Source organism: Talpa europaea (assembly GCF_964194135.1).
Source record: "Talpa europaea genome assembly, chromosome: 12".
Taxonomy (NCBI): Eukaryota; Metazoa; Chordata; class Mammalia; order Eulipotyphla; family Talpidae; genus Talpa; species Talpa europaea.
Genome location: NC_140079.1, coordinates 44,724,598 through 44,751,402, shown reverse-complemented (window position 1 = coordinate 44,751,402; position 26,805 = coordinate 44,724,598). Strand labels below are relative to the sequence as shown.

General features: G+C 38.8%; 1 protein-coding gene across 1 annotated transcript; it reads left to right on the top strand.

Annotated features, from left to right (window-relative positions):
- Positions 1-3,615: 3,615 nt before the first annotated feature.
- On the top strand, positions 3,616-4,554 carry LOC311181550 (olfactory receptor-like protein OLF4; the record flags this gene model as incomplete). The annotated part of the gene is made up of 1 exon (XM_084250000.1): positions 3,616-4,554. The coding sequence occupies one exon, from the start codon at positions 3,616-3,618 to the stop codon at positions 4,552-4,554; it is 939 nt and encodes a 312-aa protein (XP_084106126.1).
- Positions 4,555-26,805: the final 22,251 nt, after the last annotated feature.

Below are 26,805 nucleotides of genomic sequence, written 5' to 3'. Positions count from 1 at the left end.
TGGACTGGACAGTCAATGACGGGTAAGATCAGAAAGTGAGTTCTGACAACCTAAGACAGGCGCAGTCCCCGAGGGGAATTTGGTTCCCACCTTTTCATCCATGAAAAATTACTGGAACAATCGGGCCTGGGCGTTGTTGAGGCACCACCAAAATATGTAGTTACTCATTACCAGTAACTAGGCTCATAGTAAAGGAATGCAACTATGGAAACAGATTCTATTACTTAGTAAATAATATAGCCAAACAAAGGTATGAGAATAAATAATAGTACATGGAAAACATAATAATAAAGTAATAATAAAAATATAATCATAATTCAGATGTTCTAGAATGAGCCTCCAGTATGGAGATTAGAATATGAAATGTTCTTGATTTGTACTTGATTTCTTGATAAATAATAAGCAATATGTAATGATATGTGACACAATGTGCACGTATGCCTTGATAAATGATTAACCATATTCTGTGCAAAACACAATGAAGCAATTACTGTAAAAATGTATAAAAAGAGAAGATTGCTTGCAATAAAGTGCACTCAGATTTTCACTCTCCCTTGAGTGTGTCTGTGTGTCATTCTTTCTTGTCCCTCGCCCTAATTCCTTCGATCACCTTTTGCTCATTCTCATTCAACCCTGAGATTGTCTCGATCTCCCGCCACTGCTGGGCTGGTCCGCGGCACAGTGTGATATTACTCAGCAATCAAAAAAAGATAAACTCATGCAATTTGCAGCAACATGGATGGAACTGGAAGGGATCATGCTCAGTGAAATAAGACAGAAAGAAAAACACCAGATGGTCTCACTAATAGCAGGAGTTTAGAAAACCTAAATAAGGGACCAGGAGAAAGACTAATCATAATAAAGAAAAAATCAAAATCAACAAGTAACTATAAATCAGAGACACACTATGGGGGGGGGGAGGAGCAGAGGGATTAGGGCCAAAATAAGGGGGTGGGAATTGTATGGGGAATATAACCAAAATGAAAATGCATACATTGTGCAAAAGTGAAAAATGATGTAAGAATTATGTAAAATAAAATATTAAAAAGTATGATATTCATTGTGCAAAAATGAAAAATGATGTAAGAATTATATAAAATATAAATCATTTATATAATATATAAATTATATAAAATATAAAAATAAATAAATAAAATCACATATACCCTATATACTTCAAAGGTCATATTATAATGGATAAAATGACCTATGTAATATAAAATTCATCAACAGGGTCTCCCCTGGTGGCGCAGGCAATTGAGCGCAGCGCTGTAAAGCTGTCCGCAGCCTCTGCAGCACCAGTTCGATCCCGGCCAGCCACCGAGAATCCCACATGGCCAGTAGACCTCTCCTGTGTCACCTGCTGCTCCCCTCAACAGTGTATTTCATCAGTCTGCCTGTTCTGTTCCCCGTTCTGTCTCTGGTGAATCCTCTCACCCTCCTGCACATCTGGCCTGTACCCTGGTTCTTGTATGAATAAATAAAGTTTATTAAAAAATAAAATAAAATAAAATAAAATTCATAAACACTAAAATTAGGGACTGTATTATAGCTATTAATGTGACAGAAGCATGAAGCTCCTAAAATTTTAGCAAAGGGTCATGAAGCTTATGAGTTCATTGCTATGTTCTATTATCACAGGATACCAGGTTCATTCCCTGCTGTGAAGGATGACAGCAACTGTCCTGATATCAGGAGTTACGTTCCCTGCTCAAGCCAAAGCTTTGAAGACATGAGCAACCTAATCCAGACCTATTCATCAGTCTTGGAATTGGCTAGAAAATACAAATCTGAAATCAGAATAAGGTACTAGAAATTTAGAAATCAGAAAAGGAGGCAAGTTCATAGGGGAGTGAAAATGTAATTAATTTCATTTCTAACCCAACCTCTTGGGAACAGGGAAATTTCCTTAGCTGTCCAGAATAGTTTTCCACAGAGGGATCCTGTGCATAGAAGTTGGAGTAATGAGGAAATGTGACTAATGAGCAGTTAGAGCTGTAAACAGATCATTTGACTCCTGGCATACACAACCTTGGGCTGGAAGATGCATGCTTTAGTTGTGTGTGTGTTTGTGTGGAGTCCTATTCCTGCTTAGGGGACAGATGGGTCACTCCTCCCTGCTGTCTCATCTAGGTACAGAACTCAGGTCTCTGTCACCTCCATCCAATAAAGAATTCAGATCTCCACACGAGACCCTCTCGGAGAACCAGTCCAGGTGAGCCCAGCAACCCAGTAGACAGTCAAGAGACAAATGAGGCCAGATGATGTCATCTGAGAGGCAATTTACATTTAACCAATGGCAAAAGATCATTGAGTTTGTTCATCTGTTTGATTGCATAATGAAGGTAATTATGTCAATGGTTGTGTAATATTTCAGGGTGAAATACAATGTTAATCATTTTTATATTATTAAATTGGTATTATCAGTAAATTGTTATTATAGCAAACCTCATAAAATACATGGACATTATGTATAAATCATGGTTGTAAGTGGGCAATTTTGTCCCCCAGGGACAGTGATCAATGACCACAGACATTTCAGGCTCACAGCAAGGGAAGGGGAGACCAGGATGCTCCAAATACCTTACAATGCACAGGACAGACTTCACCACAGAAAGACCCACCCAATTCTCACTCGTGCTGATACCCAGAAACATGGCCCATTTTCTCTTGGGTGTACAACCTGTAAGATATTTTTCCAAATAGATCATAAAAGTACTACTATATCTTACCTGGGCAAAATTTATTTTTAATCTTTTGTCATTTTTGCTGGGTATCAAGGAAATATAATCAGGGTGGAGAAAGCCAGTCTCTGAGGGACACCTAGCTTATTCAGTCTTTTCCTTTTATTCACTTCATTTCCCTTTTATTCCCCTCAAACTCCTGCCTTCTATCCTCCTCCTCCTATTGCTTCTCCTCCCCCCATTCAGGAGGATGTTTTTTGTGTTACTGATATTTTCTTTTGCTGTGCAGATGGCTTCACAAACTTTAACTTGAATATTTGAAGTAAGCATCATCTTCAGGGACTGTGCACAGATTGTTCTCTCTGCTGGACACATATGATGTGTCCAGCATGTGATAAAACCTTGAATCTCACTCCCTCCCTCACCAGAGGTATTTGTTCAAATGTAACATGTCTATAGGTCTCCAGGTCTTACCGAAATAGCCAAGAAACACGAAATTTCTTATTCACTCTCTATTTTGTAATTGGTTTCCTTTTCTTGCTCCCAACAATTACCATCAAAAATGTTTTACAATTTTATTGTTTGCTGATCTATTTTTTTCCACCATTGAATTGCAATTTTTTATTACAATGTTTCAAGTCATTGCCTAGAAAATGCCTAAATCACTATCAGTATTCAATTTATTGATATAACCCTAAAATAAAACAATTTATTATCAAAACTCTGTAACACATGAACCTCAGGTTAAAAAAATGATTGGGGAAAAATCTTTATCAGAGGTGTCACTGAGAATCTTCTAAAGGAAATCTTACAGACATTATAAATTCTTACAAAAAGATAAATGAAGGCATTTCTAGTTGCTTAGTAATATAATAATTTTTTGAAAATAAGTCTTGTTATTTTCCTTTTTCCTGGAAATCACTTGTACTACATGAAACCTGTCAATGATACACAAATTTCAGAATTTCTTCTACTGAGATTTTCAGAGGAATCAGAACTCCAGCCCCTCTTATTAGGACTACTCCTCAGCATGTATCTGATCACTATGTTTGGGAACCTGCTCATCATACTGGCTGTCAAATCTGACTGCCACCTCCAGACGCCCATGTACTTCTTCCTCTCCCACCTGTCCTTTTCTGATATCTGTTTCACCTCCACCACCATCCCCAAGATGCTGGTGAACATCCAGTCACAGAGTAAAGTCATTACCTACAAAGGTTGCATCACACAGGCATATTTTTTCATACTGTTTGCAGCGCTGGACAACTTCCTCCTGATTGTGATGGCCTATGACCGCTTTGTGGCCATCTGCCACCCCCTACTCTACATGATCATCATGAATCCCCAGCTGTGTGGACTGCTGGTTCTGATCTCCTGGATCATCAGTGCTCTCCATTCCTTAATACAAAGCTTAATGATGTTGTGGCTGTCCTTCTGTACAAATGTGGAAATCTCACACTTTTTCTGTGAACTCAATCAGATGCTCAAACTGGCCTGTTCTGACACCTTTCTCAACAACATGGTGATATATTTTGAGGCCATGTTACTTGGTGGTGGTTCTCTCTTTGGTATCTTTTATTCTTACTCTAAGATAGTTTCCTCCATACATACAATCTCTTCAGCTCAGGGGAAGCATAAAGCATTTTCCACCTGTGCATCTCATCTCTCAATTGTCTCCTTATTTTACTGCACAGCCCTGGGAATGTACCTTAGCTCTGCTGCTCCCCAGAGCTCACACTCAAGTACAATAGCCTCGGTGATGTACAGTGTGGTCACACCCATGCTGAACCCCTTCATCTACAGTCTGAGGAGCAAAGACATAAAGAAGTCCCTGACAACATTCATTGTAATGAAAACTACAAAAAGATAATTGTCCCAGGGCTGAAAAAGCACCCAGAATTTTATACATCGGAGACTAATTGTCAGAAATTGGTCTTAATTGGTCAAACTAAGAAGTGGAACTTGCTCTTTTTTTACTTCATGAATTTCCTCTTGGACCTCAAATTCTCTATTTTATGTAACTCACTTGATTAAACTTTCAGCTCTTTTTAAAATTTAACAACTTTCCCCTTGTGGTTTTCCCTACTTTCCCAAATGTATTCCAATCTTAAACCAGAAAAAAATTAGATATTCCCATTCACTTAATGAGAAAACATGAATTTCATAGAATAATTTCTCCCAGTCATATAACATACCAAATACTTTTTTTTGTTTGTTGTAATTAAAAAGTCATTAAGTCTACTCCTATTGCAAACAAACTGCACCTAATGACCAAGGAAACTTATAGAAGTTCATAACAGAGGAAGTACGATAACAAATCTTTTCACTTTTGAGTGTGTCACCCTTTTCTCTTCACTATTTAACTACCCTCCTGACAACAAAGATAGTAACATACAGTGGGCTCCATAGCACACTGGGTTTTATTCTCCTCCTTAGGATCCTGTTCTCCTTCAGCTCAGTGTACGCCAAGGCTCCATGACTTCAATCCAACATGATTATACACATATGAGTCTTCACCAACACTCATTTTAATACATATATTCACCTAATATGACCTTAGCATCAAAAATAATCTTCAACATGATGAAACAAAACTTAAATCACATATTACATTGCAAGATGTTCCCATTTCATGTGGCACATTTACTTCTGCAAATATCGAGGATTCATATCTATGTGTAAGGGAGTTAATAGTGATTTGAATTGAAAAATATATTGTTATTGCATTAATGCCATCATGTTCCTTTTTGAAATCTTCTGATGCTGTTAAATCTAGGACTCTTTTCTCATCTCTAAAGGAATCAACTCCCCTCTTCTTAATTTTTTCATAAGGAAAAGACTGGCGAGTGAATGTTATTATCATTACCTTACTTTATATATCTCCATTATACAGGGGGTTCTATCATTTTTTAATATTAATTTTATTTATTTATACATACAAGAACTAGAGGGTAGGCAGAAGTTTGGGGAGTGAGAGAATTCACCAGCGGCAGAGTGGGAAGCAGAACAGGCAGATCTACTGAGATACACTGCTGAGGGCAGCAGCAGTTGAGACAGAAGATGTCTGCTTTGCCATGTGGGTTAACTTCCTGGGAGGGGATCGAATTTACACTGCAATGGCTGTCAATAGCTTGATATCACTGATACTTTAACCCCTGTGCAACCAGAGATGCTTGGATCCTATCATTTTTTTTTTTTTATGATGAAAGGATGACTATGAGAGAACTTAAATCCCTCTCTGGTCATAGAATCAGGGTCACCAGTTTTCCTGCAAAAACACCATGCTTCTACTTACCTGGAAATTAACTACATAGAATTTTTAAGTACAGTCATATGAAATAAGTATAAGAACAAATACCAAAAACACCAATACAGTGCATATTATTATAACTTTCTTCACTTCTATTCAGATTGAGTATAGTATCAGTTAGCTGCTATTGAGAGGCCATCCTACATGTAATTGAATTAATATCAGCCTTGAGGACCAGAAAGAGTGTGTGATGAGCTTCTCTGACCCAGATGGGCTCTGCACATACAGCTTGAGTCTCTACATTGTGCTTCTGAGTCTTGAACCATGATGCCTGTTCCAGGTGGTCTCTCCCTGGAATATATGCTCAATTTACCATATTTATGTATCCACTCTCATCTTCTAGTTTTGCAGAAAAAATAGTATCAAATGTGAATTTCTTATTTATTTCTATGGTTTCTATTTCACATCTGACAATTTCCTTTGTTCTCAAGTAGAAGTGATAGCTCCCACCACTGATGACTTTGAATCAGTCACCTATCCATGCATAATACTTTGATCCAGGCACCTTAATTTTCCTCCTAAGTAATTCATTAGAGTATACATGAATACTGTTAGTTGTACATATTTAAGATGTACTGTTTGACTGTTTGATGAATAGAGGAAGCCAGGCAAAGCCACAGAACATGTGTATGTTTCCATTTGTACCCAATTTAAAAGTGTGTGGTAAGACCTAATGCCATTTTTGTGAACCTATAAAAATGGATGCGGGCCTCCCCGGTAGCGCAGTGGTTGAGCGCTGGGTTGAGAATCTGCCTGCAGCCTCTGCAGTGCTGGTTCGATCCCCGGCTACCTGGTGAGAGTCCCACATGGTGCGCAGACCTCTCGTGCTGCCCGCTGCTCCCCTCAGCAGTGTATTTCATCCATCTGCCTGTTCTGCTCTCTGCTCTGGCTCTGGTGAATTCTCTCACCCTCCCACACTTCTGACTATACCCAGTGCTTGTATAAATAAATAAATATTTTAAAAATAAAATAAAAATGGATGCTCCCACAACATCAATTTCCTTATTTCTGAAGGTAATATGGGATAAGAAATATCACTTTAGATGAATATTGTAAACAATAGGAATTGGGTGGACGTATTTTGTTAACTGCAAAAATAAATGTTTAAGGTTAAAGTTTTATGTATGTGTATGTGTATATTTATTTGCACATTGTTTTATTTTGTTTTTTTTAATAATAAATTTTATTTTTATATTCCCCCATACAATTGCAAACCCCCCATTCTGACCCCAATCCCTCCCCTCCCGCCCCCCACCCCCCAAAAAGTGTCTCTGGTTCATAGTTTTTTGTTGATTTTGATTTTCACTTTTTTATAGTTATTCATTTTCCTGGTCCCTTATTTAAGTTTTCTACATTCCTGCTATGAGTGAGACCATGCGGTATTTTTCTTTTTCTTCCTGGCTTATTTCGCAGAGCATGATCCCTTCCAGTGCCATCCATCTTGCTGCAAATTGCATGTGTTTATCTTTTTTGAATGCTGAGTAATATTCCATGGTATATATGTACCACATCTTCTTGATCCAGTCATCTATTTTTGGGCATTTGGGCTGTTTCCAAAGCTTAGCTATTGTAAATAGTGCTGCTATAAACATAGGGGTGCAGGTGCTCTTTGGAATTGATGTTTCTGTGTCCTTTGGGTAAATACCTAGGAGAGGAATTGCTGGATCATATGGAAGCTCTATGTTTAGTAGGTCCAGAAATCTCCACACAACTCTCCATAGTGGTTGGACCAGTTTGCACTCCCACCAACAGTGTAGGATCCTATCACAAACAGTGTAGGTTTTTCTCCACAACCTCGCCAATATTTGCTGTTGCTAGTTTTTTTAATATGTGCCATTCTCACTGGTGTAAGATGGTATCTCATGGTAGTTTTGATTTGCATTTCCCTGATTACAAGTGATGTTGATCATTTTTTCATATGTTTGTTGGCCATTCGCATTTCATCTTCAGAGAAGTTTATTTTTAGCTCTTCTGCCCATTTTTTGACTGGATTATTTTCTTTGTTGTTGCTGAGTCTCATCAGCTCTTTGCAGATTTTTGTGATCAGTCCTTTATCATTAGTGTTGTGTGCAAAAATGTTCTCCCAGTTGTTGGGGTTTCTCTTTGTTTTTGTTATTGTCTCTTTTGCTGTGCAGAAGCTCTTTAATTTGATGTAGTCCCAGCTGTTTATCTTTGCCTTCACTATCACTGCTTTGGGTGATGTGTCTGTAACATGTCTTTGATGTGCAAATCACGTAGTGTTTCGTCTATATTTCCTTCTATGCATTTTATGGTTTCAGGTCTTATGTCTAGTTCTTTAATCTATTTTCAGTTGATTTTTGTGTATGGTGTGAGGTAGTGGTCAAGCTTCATTCTTTTGCATGTAGCAACCCAGTTTTCCCAACACCATTTATTGAACAAACTTTCTTTGCTCCATTGCATAGTCTTTGCTCCTTTGTCAAGGATTAGTTGACCATAAATCTGTGGGTTTATTTCTGAATTTTCTATTCGATTCCATTGGTCTGTATGTCTGTTCTTGTTCCAATACCATGCAGTTTTGATGATTATGGCTTTGTAGTATCGTTTGAAGTCTGGGACTGTGATGCCTCCATTTCCTTTTATTTTCAGTAGAGCTTTGGCTATTCGGGTTTTTTTGTGATTCCATATGAATTTCATCAATAATTGTTCTGTTTCTTTGAAGAATGACATTGAAATTTTGATTGGAATAGCATTGAATCTGTATATTGCTTTTGGTAGGATGGCCACTTTAATAATGTTTATTCTTCCAGTCCATGAGCAGGGGATGTCTTTCCATTTCTTTGTGTCTTCTTCTATTTCTTTTAACTGTGTTTTATAGTTTTCTTTGTATAGGTCCTTTACCTCTTTTGTTAGATTTATTCCCAAATATTGGATTTTTTTTTGTTTTGATAATAAAAGGGATTTTTTTTTTTGATTTCTTCTTCTTCAGAGTTATTGTTTGTGTATAGGAAGGCTACTGACTTTTGCATGTCGATTTAGTATCCTGCCAATTTACTGAATTGATTGATGAGTTGAGTTAGTTTTTCTGTGGAGTTTTTGGGGTTATCTATCTATATTATCATATCATCTGCAAATAGTGATAGTTTGACTTCTTCTTTTCCTATTTGGATTCCTTGGATGTCTTTCTCTTGTCTTATTGCTCTGGCTAGGACTTCCAGTATTATATTGAAAAGCAGTGGTGAGAGTGGAAATCCTTGTCTTGTTCCAGATCTTAATGGAATTGCTTTCAGCTTTTCACCATTGAGAATGATACTGGCTGTTGGCTTGTCATAGATGGCCTTTACGATGTTGAGGTATATTCCTTGTATCCCAAGAATTTCAAGGACTTTTATCATGAATGGATGTTGCACTTTGTCGAAAGCTTTCTAGCATCTATTGATATTATCATATGGTTTTTATATTTCTTTTTGTTGATGTATTGGATAACGTTGATTGATTTTCGGATGTTAAACAATCCTTGTGTCCCTGGAATGAATCCTACTTGGTCGTGGTGAATTATCTTATGGATACAATGGTGGATTCTGATAGCTAAAATTTTATTGAGGATTTTTGCATCAGTGTTCATTAGGGAGATTGGCCTGTAGTTTTCCTTTTTTGTGTTGTCCTTGTTCGGTTTTGGTATTAGTGTAATGTTGGCTTCATAGAACGTGTTTGGTATTTTCCCTTCCTTCTCAATCTTTTGGAAGAGTTTGTGAAGGATAGGCACTAATTCGTCTCTGAATCTTTGGTACAATTCATTTGTAAATCCATCAGGTCCTGGGCTTTTGTTTTTGGGGAGGTTTTTGATTACCATTTCAATTTCGCTAATTGTAATTGGTCTGTTTAGGTGTTCTATTTCTTCTTTATCTAGCTTTGGGTGATTGTAGAGTTGTAGGAATTTGTCCATCTCCTCTAGATTGTTGAACTTGTTTCAGTATAACTCTTCATAGTAGTTACTGATTATTCTTTTGATTTATGCTGTGTCCATTGTGATTTCTCCTCTAACATGTATGATCCTATTTATTTGTGCTTTCTCCCTTTTTTTCCTTTGTGAGCCTGGCTAGGGGTTTGTCTTTTATTGATTTTTTTAAAGAACCAGCTCTTGGTTTCAAGATCTTTTGGATTGTTTTTTTAGTTTCAATTTCATTTATTTCTGCTTCGGTTTTTATTATTTCTTTTCTTCTATTGGTTTTGGGGTTTTTTTGTTTTTCTTTTTCTAGATCTCTGACCTTCGAGATTACGTTATTTCTTTGAGTTCTTTCTTGTTTTTTTGATGTGAGCTTCTATTGATATATATTTTCCTCTTATTACGGCTTTTGCTGCATCCCATACATTTAGGATATTGGTGTCCTCCTTGTCATTCAATTCAAAGAATTTTTTAATTTCTTCTTTAATCTCCTCGTTAGTCCAGTGGTCTTCCAGTAGTGTGGTTTTTAATCTCCATGAGGTAGGATAGATGCTTGCCTTCTTTTTATGGTTTATTTCTAGTTTGATGCCTTCATGGTCAGAAAAGATGGTTGGTATGATTTCAATCTTGGTGTATCTGTTGATGTTTGTCTTGTGCCCCAGTATGTGATTGATCCTGGAGAATGATCCGTGTGCGCTTGAGAAAAATGTGTACTCTGTTTTTTTTGGGGGGGTTTTAGTGTTATATAGATGTCTGTTAAGCACAAGTGCTCTAGGTCCTTATTTAGAGCTTTATTTTCTTTACTTATTTTTTGTCTTGTTGATCTATCCATTGTTGATAGTGGTGTGTTGAAGTTTCCCACTACATATGTGTTTTCTCTGATGTCTGTTTTCAGAGAGGACAACAGTTGTCTGATATATTTTGGTGCTCTTTCGTTTGGTGAGTATATGTTAATGAGTGTTATTTCTTCTTGAAGTATTGTCCCCTTGATCATAATGTAGTGACCATTGGGGTCTCTTTTTATTTTTTTGAGTTTGAAGTCTGTTTTATCTGATATAAGTATAGCTGTTCCTGCTTTCTTTTTTGGTCCATTTGCTTGTAGGATTGTTTTCCATCCTTTAACTTTGAGCCTATTTTTATCTTTTGCAGTTAAATGTGTTTCCTGGAGACAGCAAAAGGTTGGATTTTGTTTCTTAATCCAAGCTGCAACTCTGTGTCTTTTTATTGAAAAGCTTAGTCCATTGATATTTAGAGTTAATATTGATATGTTAGCATCTGTATTTGCCATTGTGTTTGTCTTTCCTTTGAATTTATTTTTTTATTCTTTTAATAACTTTTTTTTTCGGTCTTCTTTCATTGTTATTTGTCCCTCTGAGGTTCTGGCTTTAGGACTCCTTGTAGTATTTTTTGGAGTGGGAGTTTAGTCGTAATGAAATTCCAGAGTTTCTGTTTGTCTGGGAAGGTCCTTATTCTTTCTTCATAGAGGAAGGAGAGCTTTGCGGGATAGAGTTCTTGGTTGACATCTGTTTTCTTGGAGTCTGTTGACTATGTCCCTCCACTCTCTCCTTGCCCATAGTGTTTCTTCAGAGAAGTCTGATGTCAGCCTGATTGGTTTTCCTTTGAATGTTATCTGTTTCTTCCCTCTTGTCAGCTTCATTATTTTTTCCTTGTCCTGGATTCTTGGGAGCTTTACTATTATGTGTCTTGCTGTATATTTTCCTTTCGTCGTGGAAGTTTGGTGTTCTTCTTGCTTCTTGTATATCAATTTTTTTAATCATGGCAAATTTCAATTCTCTTTCTGGAAGGCTCAGAAGTTCTTCCAAGTTACTGTCGTTACAATCTGGGGGGTGGTTTTCTTTTTGTAGTGTGCTTCTTTCCTGAGGAGTTGTCAGGTTGCATGTGGTTCTTCTACTCCCTACTGTCTGTTTTCTAATTTGTTGTATGCATTGGGACACTGCATTGCTGGGACTGGCCGGCATCTTCGGTGAACTTCCACGCTCCCCTCTGGCTCCTCAAAGAGCCATCTTTGGCTTCTGGGGGAGCTTTCTGCTGGTTTTCGGCAGTCTTTACAGAAGAAATGTCCCTGATCTAAAATGGCGAAGCAGGACGCAGTCCCTGTGCATCCGGTCTCAGGCACACTCTTCTGCGCGCCCGGTCTGCCCTGGACGTGGGTGCCTGTTCCCTCTGTGGGCTCAGACTGCTGGTTGGAAGCGGCCTGGTGTGGGCTAACTTCCCAGCTGGCCACTGGGTCCTCCAGAAGCCTTCTGCCCTTTTCAAGAATTCTTTTCTTAGAAGAAGTCAAACTATCACTATTTGCAGATGATATGATAATATACATAGAGAACCCCAAAATCTCCACAGAAAAGCTAATTCAACTCATCAATCAGTTCAGTAAAGTGGCAGGATACAAAATCAACAGGCAAAAGTCAGTAGCCTTCCTATACACAAACAATAAATCTGAAAAAGAAGAAATCAAAAAAACCATCCCTTTTATTATCGAAACAAAAAAAAATCAAATATTTGGGAATAAATCTAACAAAAGAGGTAAAGGACCTATACAAAGAAAACTATAAAACACTGTTAAAAGAAATAGAAGAAGACACAAAGAAATGGAAAGACATCCCCTGCTCATGGATTGGAAGAATAAACATTATTAAAATGGCCATCCTACCAAAAGCAATATACAGATTCAATGCTATTCCAATCAAAATCTCAATGGCATTCTTCAAAGAAATAGAACAATTATTGATGAAATTCATATGGAATCACCAAAAACCCCAAATAGCCAAAGCTCTACTGAAAAAAAAAAAGAAGGAAATGGAGGCATCACACTCCCAGACTTCAAACGATACTACAAAGCCATAATCATCAAAACTGCATGGTATTGGAACAAGAACAGACATACAGACCAATGGAATCGAATAGAAAATCCAGAAATAAACCCACAGATTTATGGTCAACTAATCTTTGACAAAGGAGCAAAGACTATGCATTGGAGCAAAGAAAGTTTGTTCAATAAATGGTGCTGGGAAAACTGGGTCGCTACACGCAAAAGAATGAAGCTTGACCACTACCTCACACCATACACAAAAATCAACTCAAAATGGATTAAAGAACTAGACATAAGAACTGAAACCATAAAATACATAGAAGGAAATATAGGCGAAACACTACGTGATCTGCACATCAAAGATATCTTTACAGACACATCACCCAAAGCAGTGATAGTGAAGGCAAAGATAAACAGCTGGGACTACATCAAATTAAAGAGCTTCTGCACAGCAAAAGAGACAATAACAAAAACAAAGAGAAACCCCACCAACTGGGAGAACATTTTTGCACCAAACACTAATGATAAAGGACTGATCACAAAAATCTGCAAAGAGCTGATGAGACTCAACAACAACAAAGAAAATAATCCAGTGAAGAAGGGGTGGAGTAACATGGCAGCGAGGAGATGCTGCAAGTAAGATCTCCCATTAAAAAAAGTTAATAGGGAGGAAAAGCGGCAGGTCCCAGTGAGAAATGGGACACGAAAGATAAACGGACGACTCCAGTAAACTACCCAAAGAAGAAAGTTGCCATTAAAGAGGACTAGAAGGGAGGAAAGCGCAGAACCCTGCTCCCCTCCCCCACCCACAAACTCAGCACACTCTGAACAGCAAAGAGGAGGAAAACAACAAACTAAAATGACCAACAAGAACAAACTATGCAGCAAGTGGGACTGTGAGTGGAAAGGAACTATTTCAGCCACCACACCCCATGAAGGGGAGCTGTGGAGAACCCTGCAGGATTCGCGCAGCAGTGAGCTCCAAGCGCCATTAGAGAACAGCAGAGACCGTGGGAGACCCGCACACAGCCTGGGCCGGCCGTTAAGCTTGCGTGGAAAAGCAGCGCGCTGGAAAAGCAAACGCGGATCGGGATCACGGCTGCCCAGGTCCCCTCGCCTGAGACCTAGGCTTGCGGGGAGATGCGCGGGGTCCCTCACTGAGGTGAAAGTCCCTCACTGTGTAATCAGAAACCAGGCACCAAGACACGGGAGCGGGGTGCAAAAGGCGCCATTGCTGCCGCCACTGAACTGGGCTACAGCCCGCGTCCTGGACCTGATGGCTTTGGAACTGAGACCAGGGGCACGAAATTCAGGGCGTGGGCTCTCCATGACGGTGGGGCCAAGGCAGACACAGCACCCCAAAGCTGTTGAGGTTTTCCTTACCATTCCCACTCTGTTCCCTGCCACACGGGGTGAAAAACACAGCTCCCCAAGGGCTCTAGGTGAGATCTCTGGTGCCAACTAGCGACCAGAAAAAAAGTCACTAACACCTTTCTTCAGAAAAGACCACTTGACCGGCAGAAGGCGGAGCCCGTGGCCAGCTGGGAAGTTAGCCCACCCCAGGCCCCTTCAGACCAGCAGTCTGAGCCCACAGGGGGAGCGGGCACCCACAGCCAGAGCAGACCGGGCGAGCAGAAGAGTGTGCCTGAGACCAGACGTGCAGGGAGTGCGTCCCGCATCGACTTTTTCGAACAGGAACATTTCTTCAGTAAAGACTGCCTGCAGAAGGCTCCCTCAGGAGCCAGAGGTGAGCGGAGAAGCTCGCCCAAGCCAGGCCCCGTCTGGCCCGCAGTCCAAACCCAGAGGGGGAACAGGAACCCACCACCGGGGCAGACCAAGCACACAGGGGAGTGTGTCCCCACATCGGCATTTTAGAACAGGGACCCTACTTCAGTAAAGACTGCTTGAAACCGACAGATGGAACCTGGAGAAGCCAGAGGGGAGCGGAGAAGCTCACCCAAGATGCCGGCCAGTCCCAGCAACACAGTATCCCAATGCATATGACAAATTAGAAAACAGACAGTAGGGAGTAGAAGAACCACATGCAACCTAACAACCCCTCAGGAAAAAAACATACCACAAAAAGAAAACCACCTCCCAGATTGTAACGACAGTAACTTGGAAGAACTTCTGAGCTTTCCAGAAAGAGAATTTAAATTTGCCATGATTAAAAAAAAATGACAGAACTCATGAAGGAAATTGAGTCCCTAAAGAGGGAAAACAATGCTCAGAAGAATGAAATTGAGTCCTTAAAGAGGGAAGCGAAAGAAACGCAGGGGATCAAAGAATTAATGGAGGAACTAAAGAACTCTGGGAAAAGCAATGAAAGTAGAATAGATGAAATGGAAGAACGAATAAGTACTCTTGAAGACACAGAAATAAAAAGAACCAAAACAGAAAAGGAAAGAGAAGTACGAAGGAAAAGAACAAAGAAAGACTTTGGGAACTATCTAACTCCATGAGGAAAGGAAATATAAGAGTTATAAGAATGCCAGAAGGAGAGAAGAGAGATGTTAGGAACAGAGAAAATATTCCTGGAGATAATTGAAGAGAACTTCTCAAATGTGAAGAAGGAGATGAAAATTGATATACAAGAAGCAAGAAGAACACCAAACTTCCACGACGAAAGAAAAAATACAGCAAGACACATAATAGTAAAGCTCCCAAGAATCCAGGACAAGGAAAAAATAATGAAGCTGACAAGAGGGAAGAAACAGATAACATTCAAAGGAAAACCAATCAGGTTGACAGCAGACTTCTCTGAAGAAACACTACGGGCAAGAAGAGAGTGGAGGGACATAGTCAACAGACTCCAAGAAAACAGATGTCAACCAAGAATACTCTATCCCGCAAAACTCTCCTTCCTCTATGAAGAAAGAATATGGACCTTCCCAGACAAACAGAAACTCTGGAATTTCATTACGACTAAACTCCCACTCCAAAAAATACTACAAGGAGTCCTAAAGCCAGAACCTCAGAGGGACAAATAACAATGAAAGAAGGCAAGAAAAAAAAAGTTATTAAAAAAATAAATAAATAAAATCAAAGGAAAGACAAACACAATGGCAAATACAGATGCCAACATATCAATATTAACCCTAAATGTAAATGGACTAAACTCTTCAATAAAAAGACACAGAGTTGCAGCCTGGATTAAGAAACAAAATCCAACCTTTTGCTGTCTCCAGGAAACAATTTAGCTACAAAAGATAAAAATAGACTCAAAGTTAAAGGATGGAAAACAATCCTACAAGCAAATGGACCAAAAAAGAAAGCAGGAACACCTATACTTTTATCAGATAAAACAGACTTCAAACTCAAAAAAATAAAAAGAGACCCCAATGGTCACTACATTATGATCAAGAGGACAATACTTCAAGAAGAAATAACACTCATTAACATATACTCACCAAACGAAGGAGCACCAAAATATATCAGACAACTGTTGTCCTCTCTGAAAACAGACATCAGAGAAAACACATATGTAGTGGGAGACTTCAACAAACCACTATCAACAATGGATAGATCAACAAGACAAAAATAAGCAAAGAAACTAATGCTCTAAATAAGGACCTAGAGCACTTGGGATTAACAGACATCTATAGAACACTAACCCCAAAAAAAGCGGAGTACACATTTTTCTCAAGTGCACAAGGATCATTCTCCAGGATCGATCACTTACTGGGGCACAGGACAAACATCAACAGATACACCAAGACTGAAATCATACCAATCATCTTTTCTGACCATGAAGGCATCAAGCTAGAAATAAACCATAAAAAGAAGGCAAGGAACTTTCCTAACTTATGGAGATTAAAAACCACACTATTGGAAGACCTGTGGACTAATGAGGAGATCAAAGAAGAAATTAAAAAATTCTTTGAATTGAATGACAAGTAGGACACCAATATCCTAAATGTATGGGATGCAGCAAAAGCAGTAATAAGAGGAAAATATATAGCAATAGAAGCTCACATCAAGAAACAAGAAAGAACTCAAAGAAACAACCTAATCTCAAAGCTCAAAGATGTAGAAAAAGAAAAAAAAAACCCAAAAAAAAAGAAATAATAAAAACCAAAGCAGAAATAAATGAAATTGAAACTAAAAAACAATCCAAAAGATCAATGAAACCAAGAGCTGTTTCTTCGAAAAAATCAATAAAATAGACAAACCGCTAGCCAGGCTCACAGAGGAAAAAAGGGGAAAAGCACAAATAAACAGGACCATAAATGAAAGAGGAGAAATCACAACGGACACAGCAGAAATCAAAAGAATAATCAGTAACTACTATGAAGAGTTATATGGAAACAAGTTCAACAATCTAGAGGAGATGGACAAATTCCTACAACTCTACAATCACCCAAAGCTAAATAAAGAAGAAATAGAACACCTAAACAGACCAATTACAAGCAGCGAAATTAAAATGGTAATCAAAATCCTCCCCAAAAACAAAAGCCCAGGACCTGATGGATTTACAAATAAATTCTACCAAACATTCAGAGATGAATTAGTGCCTATCCTTCACAAACTCTTCCAAAAAATTGAGAAGGAAGAGACAATACCAAACACCTTCTATGAAGCCAACATTACACTAATACCAAAACAGAACAAGGACAACACAAAAAAGGAAAACTACAGGCCAATCTCCCTAATGAACACTGATGCAAAAATCCTCATTAAAATTTTAGCTATCAGAATCCAACAATGTATCCATAAGATAATTCACCACGACCAAGTAAGATTCATTCCAGGGACACAAGGATGGTTCAACATCTGAAAATCAATCAACGTTATCCAACACATCAACAAAAAGAAATATAAAAACCATATGATAATATCAGTAGATGCTGAGAAAGCTTTCGACAAAGTGCAACACCCATTCATGATAAAAGCCCTTGAAATTCTTGGGATACAAGGAACATACCTCAACATCATAAAGGCCATCTATGACAAGCCAACAGCCAGTATCATTCTCAATGGTGAAAAGCTGAAAGCAATTCCATTAAGATCTGGAACAAGACAAGGATTTCCACTCTCACCACTGCTTTTCAATATAATACTGGAAGTCCTAGCCAGAGCAATAAGACAAGAGAAAGACATCCAAGGAATCCAAATAGGAAAAGAAGAAGTCAAACTATCACTATTTGCAGATGATATGATAATATAGATAGATAACCCCAAAAACTCCACAGAAAAACTAATCAACTCATCAATCAGTTCAGCAAAGTGGCAGGATACAAATCAACACGCAAAAGTCAGTAGCATTCCTATACACAAACAATAAATCTGAAGAAAAAGAAATCAAAAAAACCATCTGTTTTATTATCGAAACAAAAAAAATTAAATATGTGGGAATAAATCTAACAAAAGTGGTAAAGGACCTATACAAAGAAAATTATAAAACACTGTTAAAAGAAATAGAAGAAGACACAAAGAAATGGAAATCCCTGCTCATGGATTGGAAGAATAAACATTATTAAAATGGCCATCCTACCAAAAGCAAAATACAGATTCAATGCTATTCCAATCAATATTTCAATGTCATTCTTCAAAGAAACAGAACAATTATTGATGAAATTCATATGGAATCACAAAAAAACCCAAATAGCCAAAGCTCTCCTGAAACAAAAAGAAGGAAATGGAGGCATCATACTCCCAGACTTCAAACGATACTACAAAGCCATAATCATCAAAACTGCATGGTATTGGAACAAGAACAGACATACAGACCAATGGAATCGAATAGAAAATCCAGAAATAAACCCACAGATTTATGATCAACTAATCTTTGACCAATGAGCAAAGACTATGCATTGGAGCAAAGAAAGTTTGTTCAGTAAATGGTGCTGGGAAAACTGGGTCGCTACATGCAAAAGAATGAAGCTTGACCACTACCTCACACCATACACAAAAATCAACTCAAAATGGATTAAAGAACTAGACATAAGACCTGAAACCATAAAATACATAGAAGGATATATAGGCGAAACACTACGTGATATTCACATCAAAGACATCTTTACAGACACTCTCCCAAAGCAGTGATAGTGAAGGCAAAGATAAACAGCTGGGACTACATCAAATTAAAGAGCTTCTGCACAGCAAAAGAGACAATAACAAAAACAAAGAGAAACCCCACCAGATGGGAGAACATTTTTGTACACAACACTAATGATAAAGGACTGATCACAAAAATCTGCAAAGAGCTGATGAGACTCAACAACAACAAAGAAAATAATCCTGTCCAAAAATGGGCAGAAGAGCTAAAAAGAAACTTCTCTGAAGAGGAAATGCAAATGGCCAACAGGCATATGAAAACATGTTCAATATCACTTGTAATTAGGGAAATGCAAATCAAAACTACCATGAGATACCATCTTACACCAGTGAGAATGGCACATATTAAAAAAACTAGCAACAACAAATGTTGGCGAGGGTGTGGAGAAAAAGGAACTCTTCTGTGCTGTTGGTGTGAGTGCAAACTGGTCCAACCACTATGGAGAGCTGTGTGGAGATTTCTGGACCTACTAAACATAGAGCTTCCATATGATCTAGCAATTCCACTCCTAGGTATTTACCCAATGGACACAGAAACATCAATTCCAAAGAACACCTGCACCCCTATGTTTATAGCAGCTCTATTTACAATAGCTAAGCTTTGGAAGCAGCCCAAATGCCTAAAAATAGATGACTGGATCAAGAATATGTGGTACATATATACCATGGATATTAATCAGCATTCAAAAAAGATAAACACATGCAATTTGCAGCAACATGGATGGCGCTGGGAGGGATCATGCTCAGCGAAATAAGCCAGAAAGAAAAAAGAAAAATACTGGATGGTCTCACTCATAGCAGGAATCTAGAAAACTTAAATAAGGAACCAGGAAAATGAATAACTGTAAGAAAGTGAAAATCATAATCAACAAAAAACTATGAACCAGAGACACTTTTTGGGTGGTGGGGGGCGGGAGTGGAGGGATTGGTGTCAGAATGGGGGGGGTTGCAATTGTATGGGGAATATAAAAATAAAATTTATTATTTAAAAAAAAGTCTAAGAAGACTACCAGGATAATGGTGGCGATAATCCCACATGCCCTTCACAGTCCTGGGTGGGAAAAACACATTAGTGCTGGGAAAACTGTACCACTTTTCTATCATCACAAACTCTTTTCCATGCCTAAACCAGCTTCCCAGGTCCCTATCTCAATATCATGGTATTTGGAGGTTGGCAACAGTTTTCCTTCTGGCCTCAGGAGAATAGTGGCTTGGGGTGGGTGGAGGAGGAATGTTGTTCTATTGTTGCATAAGTTGTAGCCAGAAAAATGCTGGGGCTGAACCCTCTGTCAGGTTGCAGGCAGGAAGCACAGTATGATTTCACTATCATTGCTGAGGTCCCTTTTGCCAGTCTTGGAGCACCAGAGCCTATGCCTTCCCCAAGTCTGTCTGTCTGCCAGGAATGGCCACTGCAGTTCTAAGACCCCCCTCATCCCTCCCTGTTTGGAAACTTAGTAACAGATCACCCTCCTTAGGAAGACAAGAGAGTATATCAATCCACCCATGCTGCCAATGAACTGTAGGGGAGATGTGTGTCTCAACATTGCTTTTTTAGTTGTGCTTGAGGTGAGTTTGCTGGTTGAGGATCTTCCGCCATGTCTTGGCTTTACCTCTCCATATTTTTCTTTTATATATTCTCTGTGAGATGCTCATTTCTTCTGCAAGATATGTCCACATATGTGCTCTTACAGTTTTGATGCCAGAAACTTAAGTCTGATTGGGGTAATATCAAAGCCCCAGCTGGACTGGGTTACTCTGGAAGCTCAGGAGAGTTTCGGTGACTTTTAAATTCCAGTTTGTATTGTTGCACATCAGTGTCCATTGATTCATGGCCCTTGCTCCAGATCCACGGCTGCAGTGTAGCCTTTCAAACTGCTCTCTGATATCTGCTATTTTTTTCAACTTTTCAACATTAAAAGGATGAGTGTGATTACTGGACAATCATGACTAATCTTCCTTTTATGAGGTAAACTAAGTTTCCACTTCCAGGTTTATTAGAACTGTAGCCTGGTTCACATGACTCAAGGTAGATTCCAAAATGGAATTGATGGGTCAAATGACACATGCATTTTTAGTGATTTGAGGATTTTCAACACAGTTGAACATAGTCTCTGGATCAGTGGGCATTCTACTAACAGTGTAGGAGGTTACTTTTTCACCACACCCTCACCAACACTTGTTGATTTTTGGTGTTTTCATTATGTTCATTCTCACAGGTGTGAGATGATATCTCATTGTGTTTTGTTCTGCATTTCTCTGATAGTAACTAATGATGAACATGTTGCCGTATGTGCATTGACCATCTGCATGTATTCTTTGGAGGAATGTCTCCATAGCTCCACTGTTTATTTTATAATTGGGTTACATGTGTAATATATATACTCTGTAGATCTCTGATATCAGTCTCTTGTCAAATGTATTTTTCTCCCATTCATTAGGTTGTCTCCTAATTTTGGTTACTGTCTTTTGCACTATATAGAAGGCTTTTACTTTGATAGAGTCCCAGTTTTTTATATTCTCCTCTGTTTTCCTTCTTACTTGACATGAGCCTCCTCAAACATATTTCTCATTTTATGTCACAGAGAGTTTTTCCTATGTTTTCTTCTATATATTTTATATTTCCAGATCTTCAAATTCTTTCATCCATTATGAGTTGATTTTCATGTATTGTGTGAAACAATTACCAGTTTTATTCTTTTACATATGACAGTCTATTTTCTCATTACCATATATTAAAGAGATTTTCTTTATTCCAGTGTACATATGTTATTCCTTTATTGTAGATGAGATGTCCATGAATGTATGGCTTTATTTCTGGTCTCTCAGTTCTGTGCCAGCAATCTATGTGTCTTTTGGTCCAGCATGATGCTGTTTATTTTGTCTTCATGGTTTTGTTTGAAGTCCAGTAGTGTGATATTTATAATGTTTCCCATTTTTAGTCAGGAGAGCTTTGGCTCTCCTGTCTGTTGTGTTTCCATATGAATTTCAGTAATAAAAATGATGTATATTTTTGAAGAATGCCATTGAGATTTCAATTGAAATTGCACTGAATCTGTACATTTCATTGGCTAGGATAGACAGTTTTACAGTATTAATTCTTCCTTTCAGTGACAGGAATCAAATCTGTTACTTTGCATTTTCTCCTATTTCTTTAAACAATGTTTTATTGTTTCTTCCAGATTTGCCTGGCCCCTTGTGCCCATTTCCTAGGGCTCCCTATCAGAGGTGATTTCAATTTTGGGTAGATTTAGGGCCACAGTGGCCCTGCTTTGGACCAAGTGGAAACATTGCTTATACATATGTGTGTTTGAATACATTTGTCTTCCAATCAGGTAAACACACACATACATGTATCCACAGAGGTGCTTTTCTAATTTCATTTTCATGTTGAAGGTAATCTGAGAGAAGGATGAAGATGATAGAAATGAAAACAGTGAATGTTTTGATTCATATGTAATAAAATAATGTAGCTTTATAGAGACCAAGATCTAAAGTGGAATGAGTGACTGTATTTTTTATAATGGATTCCTTTTCTTATCTTATTGCCTCAAAAACATTATAGTAAATGATTACATTCATGCATTTTGTCCACTGTACCAAGTAATGGATGAGATAATTGCCTATTTCATTTACAATTTTTGCTCCAATATTTGTACATTTTCAATATAAAATATCCATACCTAAAAATTCAAGAGACTAAAATAAATGTGTACTTTATTTCATTTTTGAACTTTATATTAAAGAAATAGATTATAGATTGTGACTGATTTTCCAATCATTTTCAAAGTATAATTTGGGGAGTACCACTTCACACCCACACACTTGCCTGTAATTCACACACTCTTCAACAAAGCTCCAATAGAATGATCTATAACCTTCCCTCACCTATCACCTCCTCATTCTTTCCATGCCTCCTGATGACCACTTTCCTTATAACAGAGTCTGAGAAGCCTCCAAGGGTAATGGTGGTGATGGTTGGGGAAGGACTGTGGCAAGTGGGAATCCACATGACCTTCACAGTCTTGGGTGGTAGAACACATTAGTGGTGGGAAACCAGTACCACTTTTCTTTTCCATCATTTCAAACTCTTCTCCATGCCTAGACCTGCTTCCCAGGTCCCCATCTCAAGTTCGTGGGACTTGGAGCTTGGACAACTGTTTCCTTCTTGCCTCAGGAGAATAGTGTGTGTGTGGGGGGTGGCAAATGGTGTCCTATTGTTGCTTGCTATGTAACCAGGGCATTGTTGGGGCTGAGTCTTCTGTCTAGATGCAAGCTGGAAGCATTGCATCATTTCATTGTCACTACTGAGGCCCCTTTGCCAGTTTTGGAATACCAGAGCCTATACCTTCCCCAAAACTGTCTTCCAGGAATGGTCACTGCAGTTCTAAGGCCCTCCTCAACTCTCCCTTCTTGCAAACATAGTAACAGAGACACAACTTAAGGGTGATGAGGGATTGGATCAATCCAACCATGCTGCCAATGAGCTGTGGAGGAGATGTGGGCCTCAGGATTGCTTTTAAAGCTGTACTTGAAGGGGGATTTGCAGGTAGAGGATATTCCACCATGTCCTGGCTTCACCTCCCCAAATTTTCTTGAATATATTGTATGTGAGATTCTCATTTATTCTGCAAGATATGTCCACACTAAAACAAATGAGTATGTGCTCTTACAGTTGTTGATGACAGAAACTTGAGTCTCATTGGGTTAATATCAGGGTACCTGCAGGACTGGCTTACTTCTGAACACTTAGGAGAGAATCTTTGACTTTTCAATTCCATTTTATATTGTTGCCCATATGTCCATTGATATATGACCCTTCCTCCAGATCCATGGCGGCAGTGTAGCTTTTCAAATCACTCTGATACCACCTGTTTTTTTCCTCCCTCTTCAACATTAAAATGACCATTGTGATTACCGAATAATCATGATTAATCTTCCCTTTTATGAGGTAAAATATGTTTACATATAGCTTTATTAGAACTGTAGCTGGGATTCATGGCTCAAGAAAAATTTGAATCATGGTTCTGAGCTATCTGAATTGGGTTGGACTAATATTCACATAGAAAAGGCATTCTAGATCTCTCTCAGAACAGCTATTCAAATCAGAATTAGAAACCCATGTCCTTCTTATTGGAGGTTGACTATGGAAGTAAGGTTAGGTCACCTGAGTACCAGGTGTTTGTTTCAGTAGGTTGCAAATCAGATGAAATGTTAATTAAGCAATGATTGAGTCTCAATCCTACATTGTAAGAGTAGAAAGTTTAGGATGTCAGCATCATAAGACCAGAAACATGATGTGGGGGAAGAAGTGATTATCGTAATTAAACTAGCTATAGAAATGAAAAATCCTTAGGATCAAGTCTATAGCAAGCATCTGGACTGTTCTAGAAAGCATCTCAAGGTATAAACATGAAATGGGGAAATGGAGACAGAGGGCCATCGTGGGGAATCATTGGTCCTTACAAATCATTATAGACATACCCTAGAGGTAATTAGTTTAACATTACATAACCATTCCACAAAGGAATGAACCTCTCCCCAAAAGAACACTGTATCAGTACAATTTCTGCACTGGCAAGATGCACTTCTCCTGCCCACCATGACTATTCAGGTACCTCTCTTTTCCTTTCTCCTTTTCCTAATGAAACTGTCTTTTTAAAATGTAACCATTGCTTGTGTCTTTGCCAAGGTCTTTGTCTCTGGAAAAATTCATTGTGTGTCACTGAAAGGGGAACTCTGATGAAACTTTTCCAGAAGTAAGCCATTGACCCCACTCATGGAACCCCACACATCATCAAATGACATTGAGAAGAAGAGGTAATTGATCAATGACTGCTTGATTTTCAATCCTTCATGGTCCATGGAAGGCCAACTTTTTTTCAGCTGGTTTCCAGAGTTAGCTGTGCATGCCTTGTGTTTAATGCTGAACAGCTTCATAGCTATGCTTTAGTTACCCTGTCTCCAGTAACTCCAATGTTTCATGTTTGTTGGTACTTCTTCCTCTAGATGAAATCTTTCATCCAGAAGACATTACTGATCAGCTACAGAGAGTCCACATTGCTTGGATGGTTCTCCACCAGGATACCATGTATTAATATTCTTATCTTCTTGTTTTAAGATTAGCAAACTAATTCCATCTGCTTATTCCTAAATTAGTATAAAAATAACATTCAAAGTTTCTGGGGGCTGGAATATGCACATTTTTGGGGGCTGTTATTTTTCCTGCAACAGATTTTTTTTTTCAAAAAGCTATTATTTCCCTCAAGGAGCTTTATCTATAACAAAGAATTTTGTCACAAACTGGTGTGAGTGAATACACTATTCCTTCAAAATACATCAAAAAGGGAACGGAACAGTAGACCTGAAAATACTAACCCGACTCTGACAAAGGTTCATGGTCTTAGTACTCAAAGAGTGGTCCTCAGAACAAAGACCTTTAACACTCACATCACCAAGGAGCTTCTTAAAAATGTTAGAATGCTAGAAATTTTAGAATTGCTGGCTTTTCAGAATCAGGTAAAGCAGATACTGTATTTGTAGTATAATGGGGTGAAAGGGGATCCCAAAACAAAAATACTCCAGTAAGTTCATGGAGGTTCAACAAAAAGGCAATGAAGATCTTTCAGAATTATTAGAAAAAAATAATGCAAACATATCATACATACTCAGATATAGATCCTAAAGCTCCAGAGAATTCTAGAATGGGTAATGTGGTATTCATGTCACAATGTACTCCTTATAAAAGGAGAAAGCTGAGTAAAATTGATGATGCTGTGAAAATGGCTACTTCCCAGTTAGTGTAAAACAGTGGCAGTAGGTAGGGCAGGAGGAAGATAGGATGCCAGAGTAGGTGGGAATCCCCTATGTACCTGCCCAGACTCTAAAACAAGAGAGCAGCTGAAAAGCCCCAAAAGGCAAAAGGCCAAAAACCAAAGCCAAGGGCTATAGCAAAACAACAACCACCCAATAGGAGCCTATGGGCTAAAGATGAACAAAGAATAGTGCCCAATAAGAGGACAGGTGACTCCATGGGTTCTCACCCATGGGCATATTGCTAGAGATCTCAGGCTCTAGAAACAACTAAAGGGGAAACAAAGAGCTTACTGTAACCTCAGGCAGCTGATTTCTCACACAGATAGTGTCAGTGATGGTCACAAGCAGTCACTAGGAGTGCTGGACAGCACTGGCCAGTAGTGAAGATCACCAAAGGTCGGCCTGGCTTGTCAGACTCATCAAGGTTTAGTAGCTCTTTGTGAGTTGTTGGGCTATACCAACAACAAACAGCTCTTTGAGACACCAGGCCCCAGGCCTTTGGTGCTCCTTTCAGGCAACACCAGACACAGGATGGGAGGCCCACGCCCTTACAGAGGTCTTCGGCTACTTTTCCTTCCTCAGAGATTTGCTGCTGCCTGATTTTTCCTTCTTTCTCCTTTTAGCATCTGGTCTTTATTCTTCTTTCTTTTAGGCTAGAATCACCTGACCCTCAGCTCCCTCTGACCCTGGTATATATCCTCTCTCAGGGTGCACCATCCACAGTATGACTGGACCAATTTTCTATCTTGTGGCTGATTGGACCATTTAGCACCAATCAGCTCATAGCTCAAACCTGATTGGTCTATTCCACAACCTGGAAGTATGCAGTTTCATAAAAGCACTCTGGGAAGCAACTGCCACAAGTGACAAAAGGGCAGTTGCTGGGCTCTGAGGAGCGACTGTCACAATGAAATAGAAAATATAGACTGACCTGCTGCAGTCATGACTGAACTTGTAAAGTAAGTTTCAGGGAATGACTGATACCATTGGGAAGGCCACATGCTTGACACATGCTTTCCCATCTGATTGTACCCCTTGTTTTAGGTCAATAAATACCCTATAACTTAATAGCTCATGGGTCAGACTTGGGAGAAGGATCTCCTCTTAGCCCGCCACTGTAAATAAAGAACTTTCATCCTCCTCTCTGCGTGTTGTTTGGCTTCCTGACAGAGATGCTGCCACAACATTTTGGCTCTCTGACCAGGAA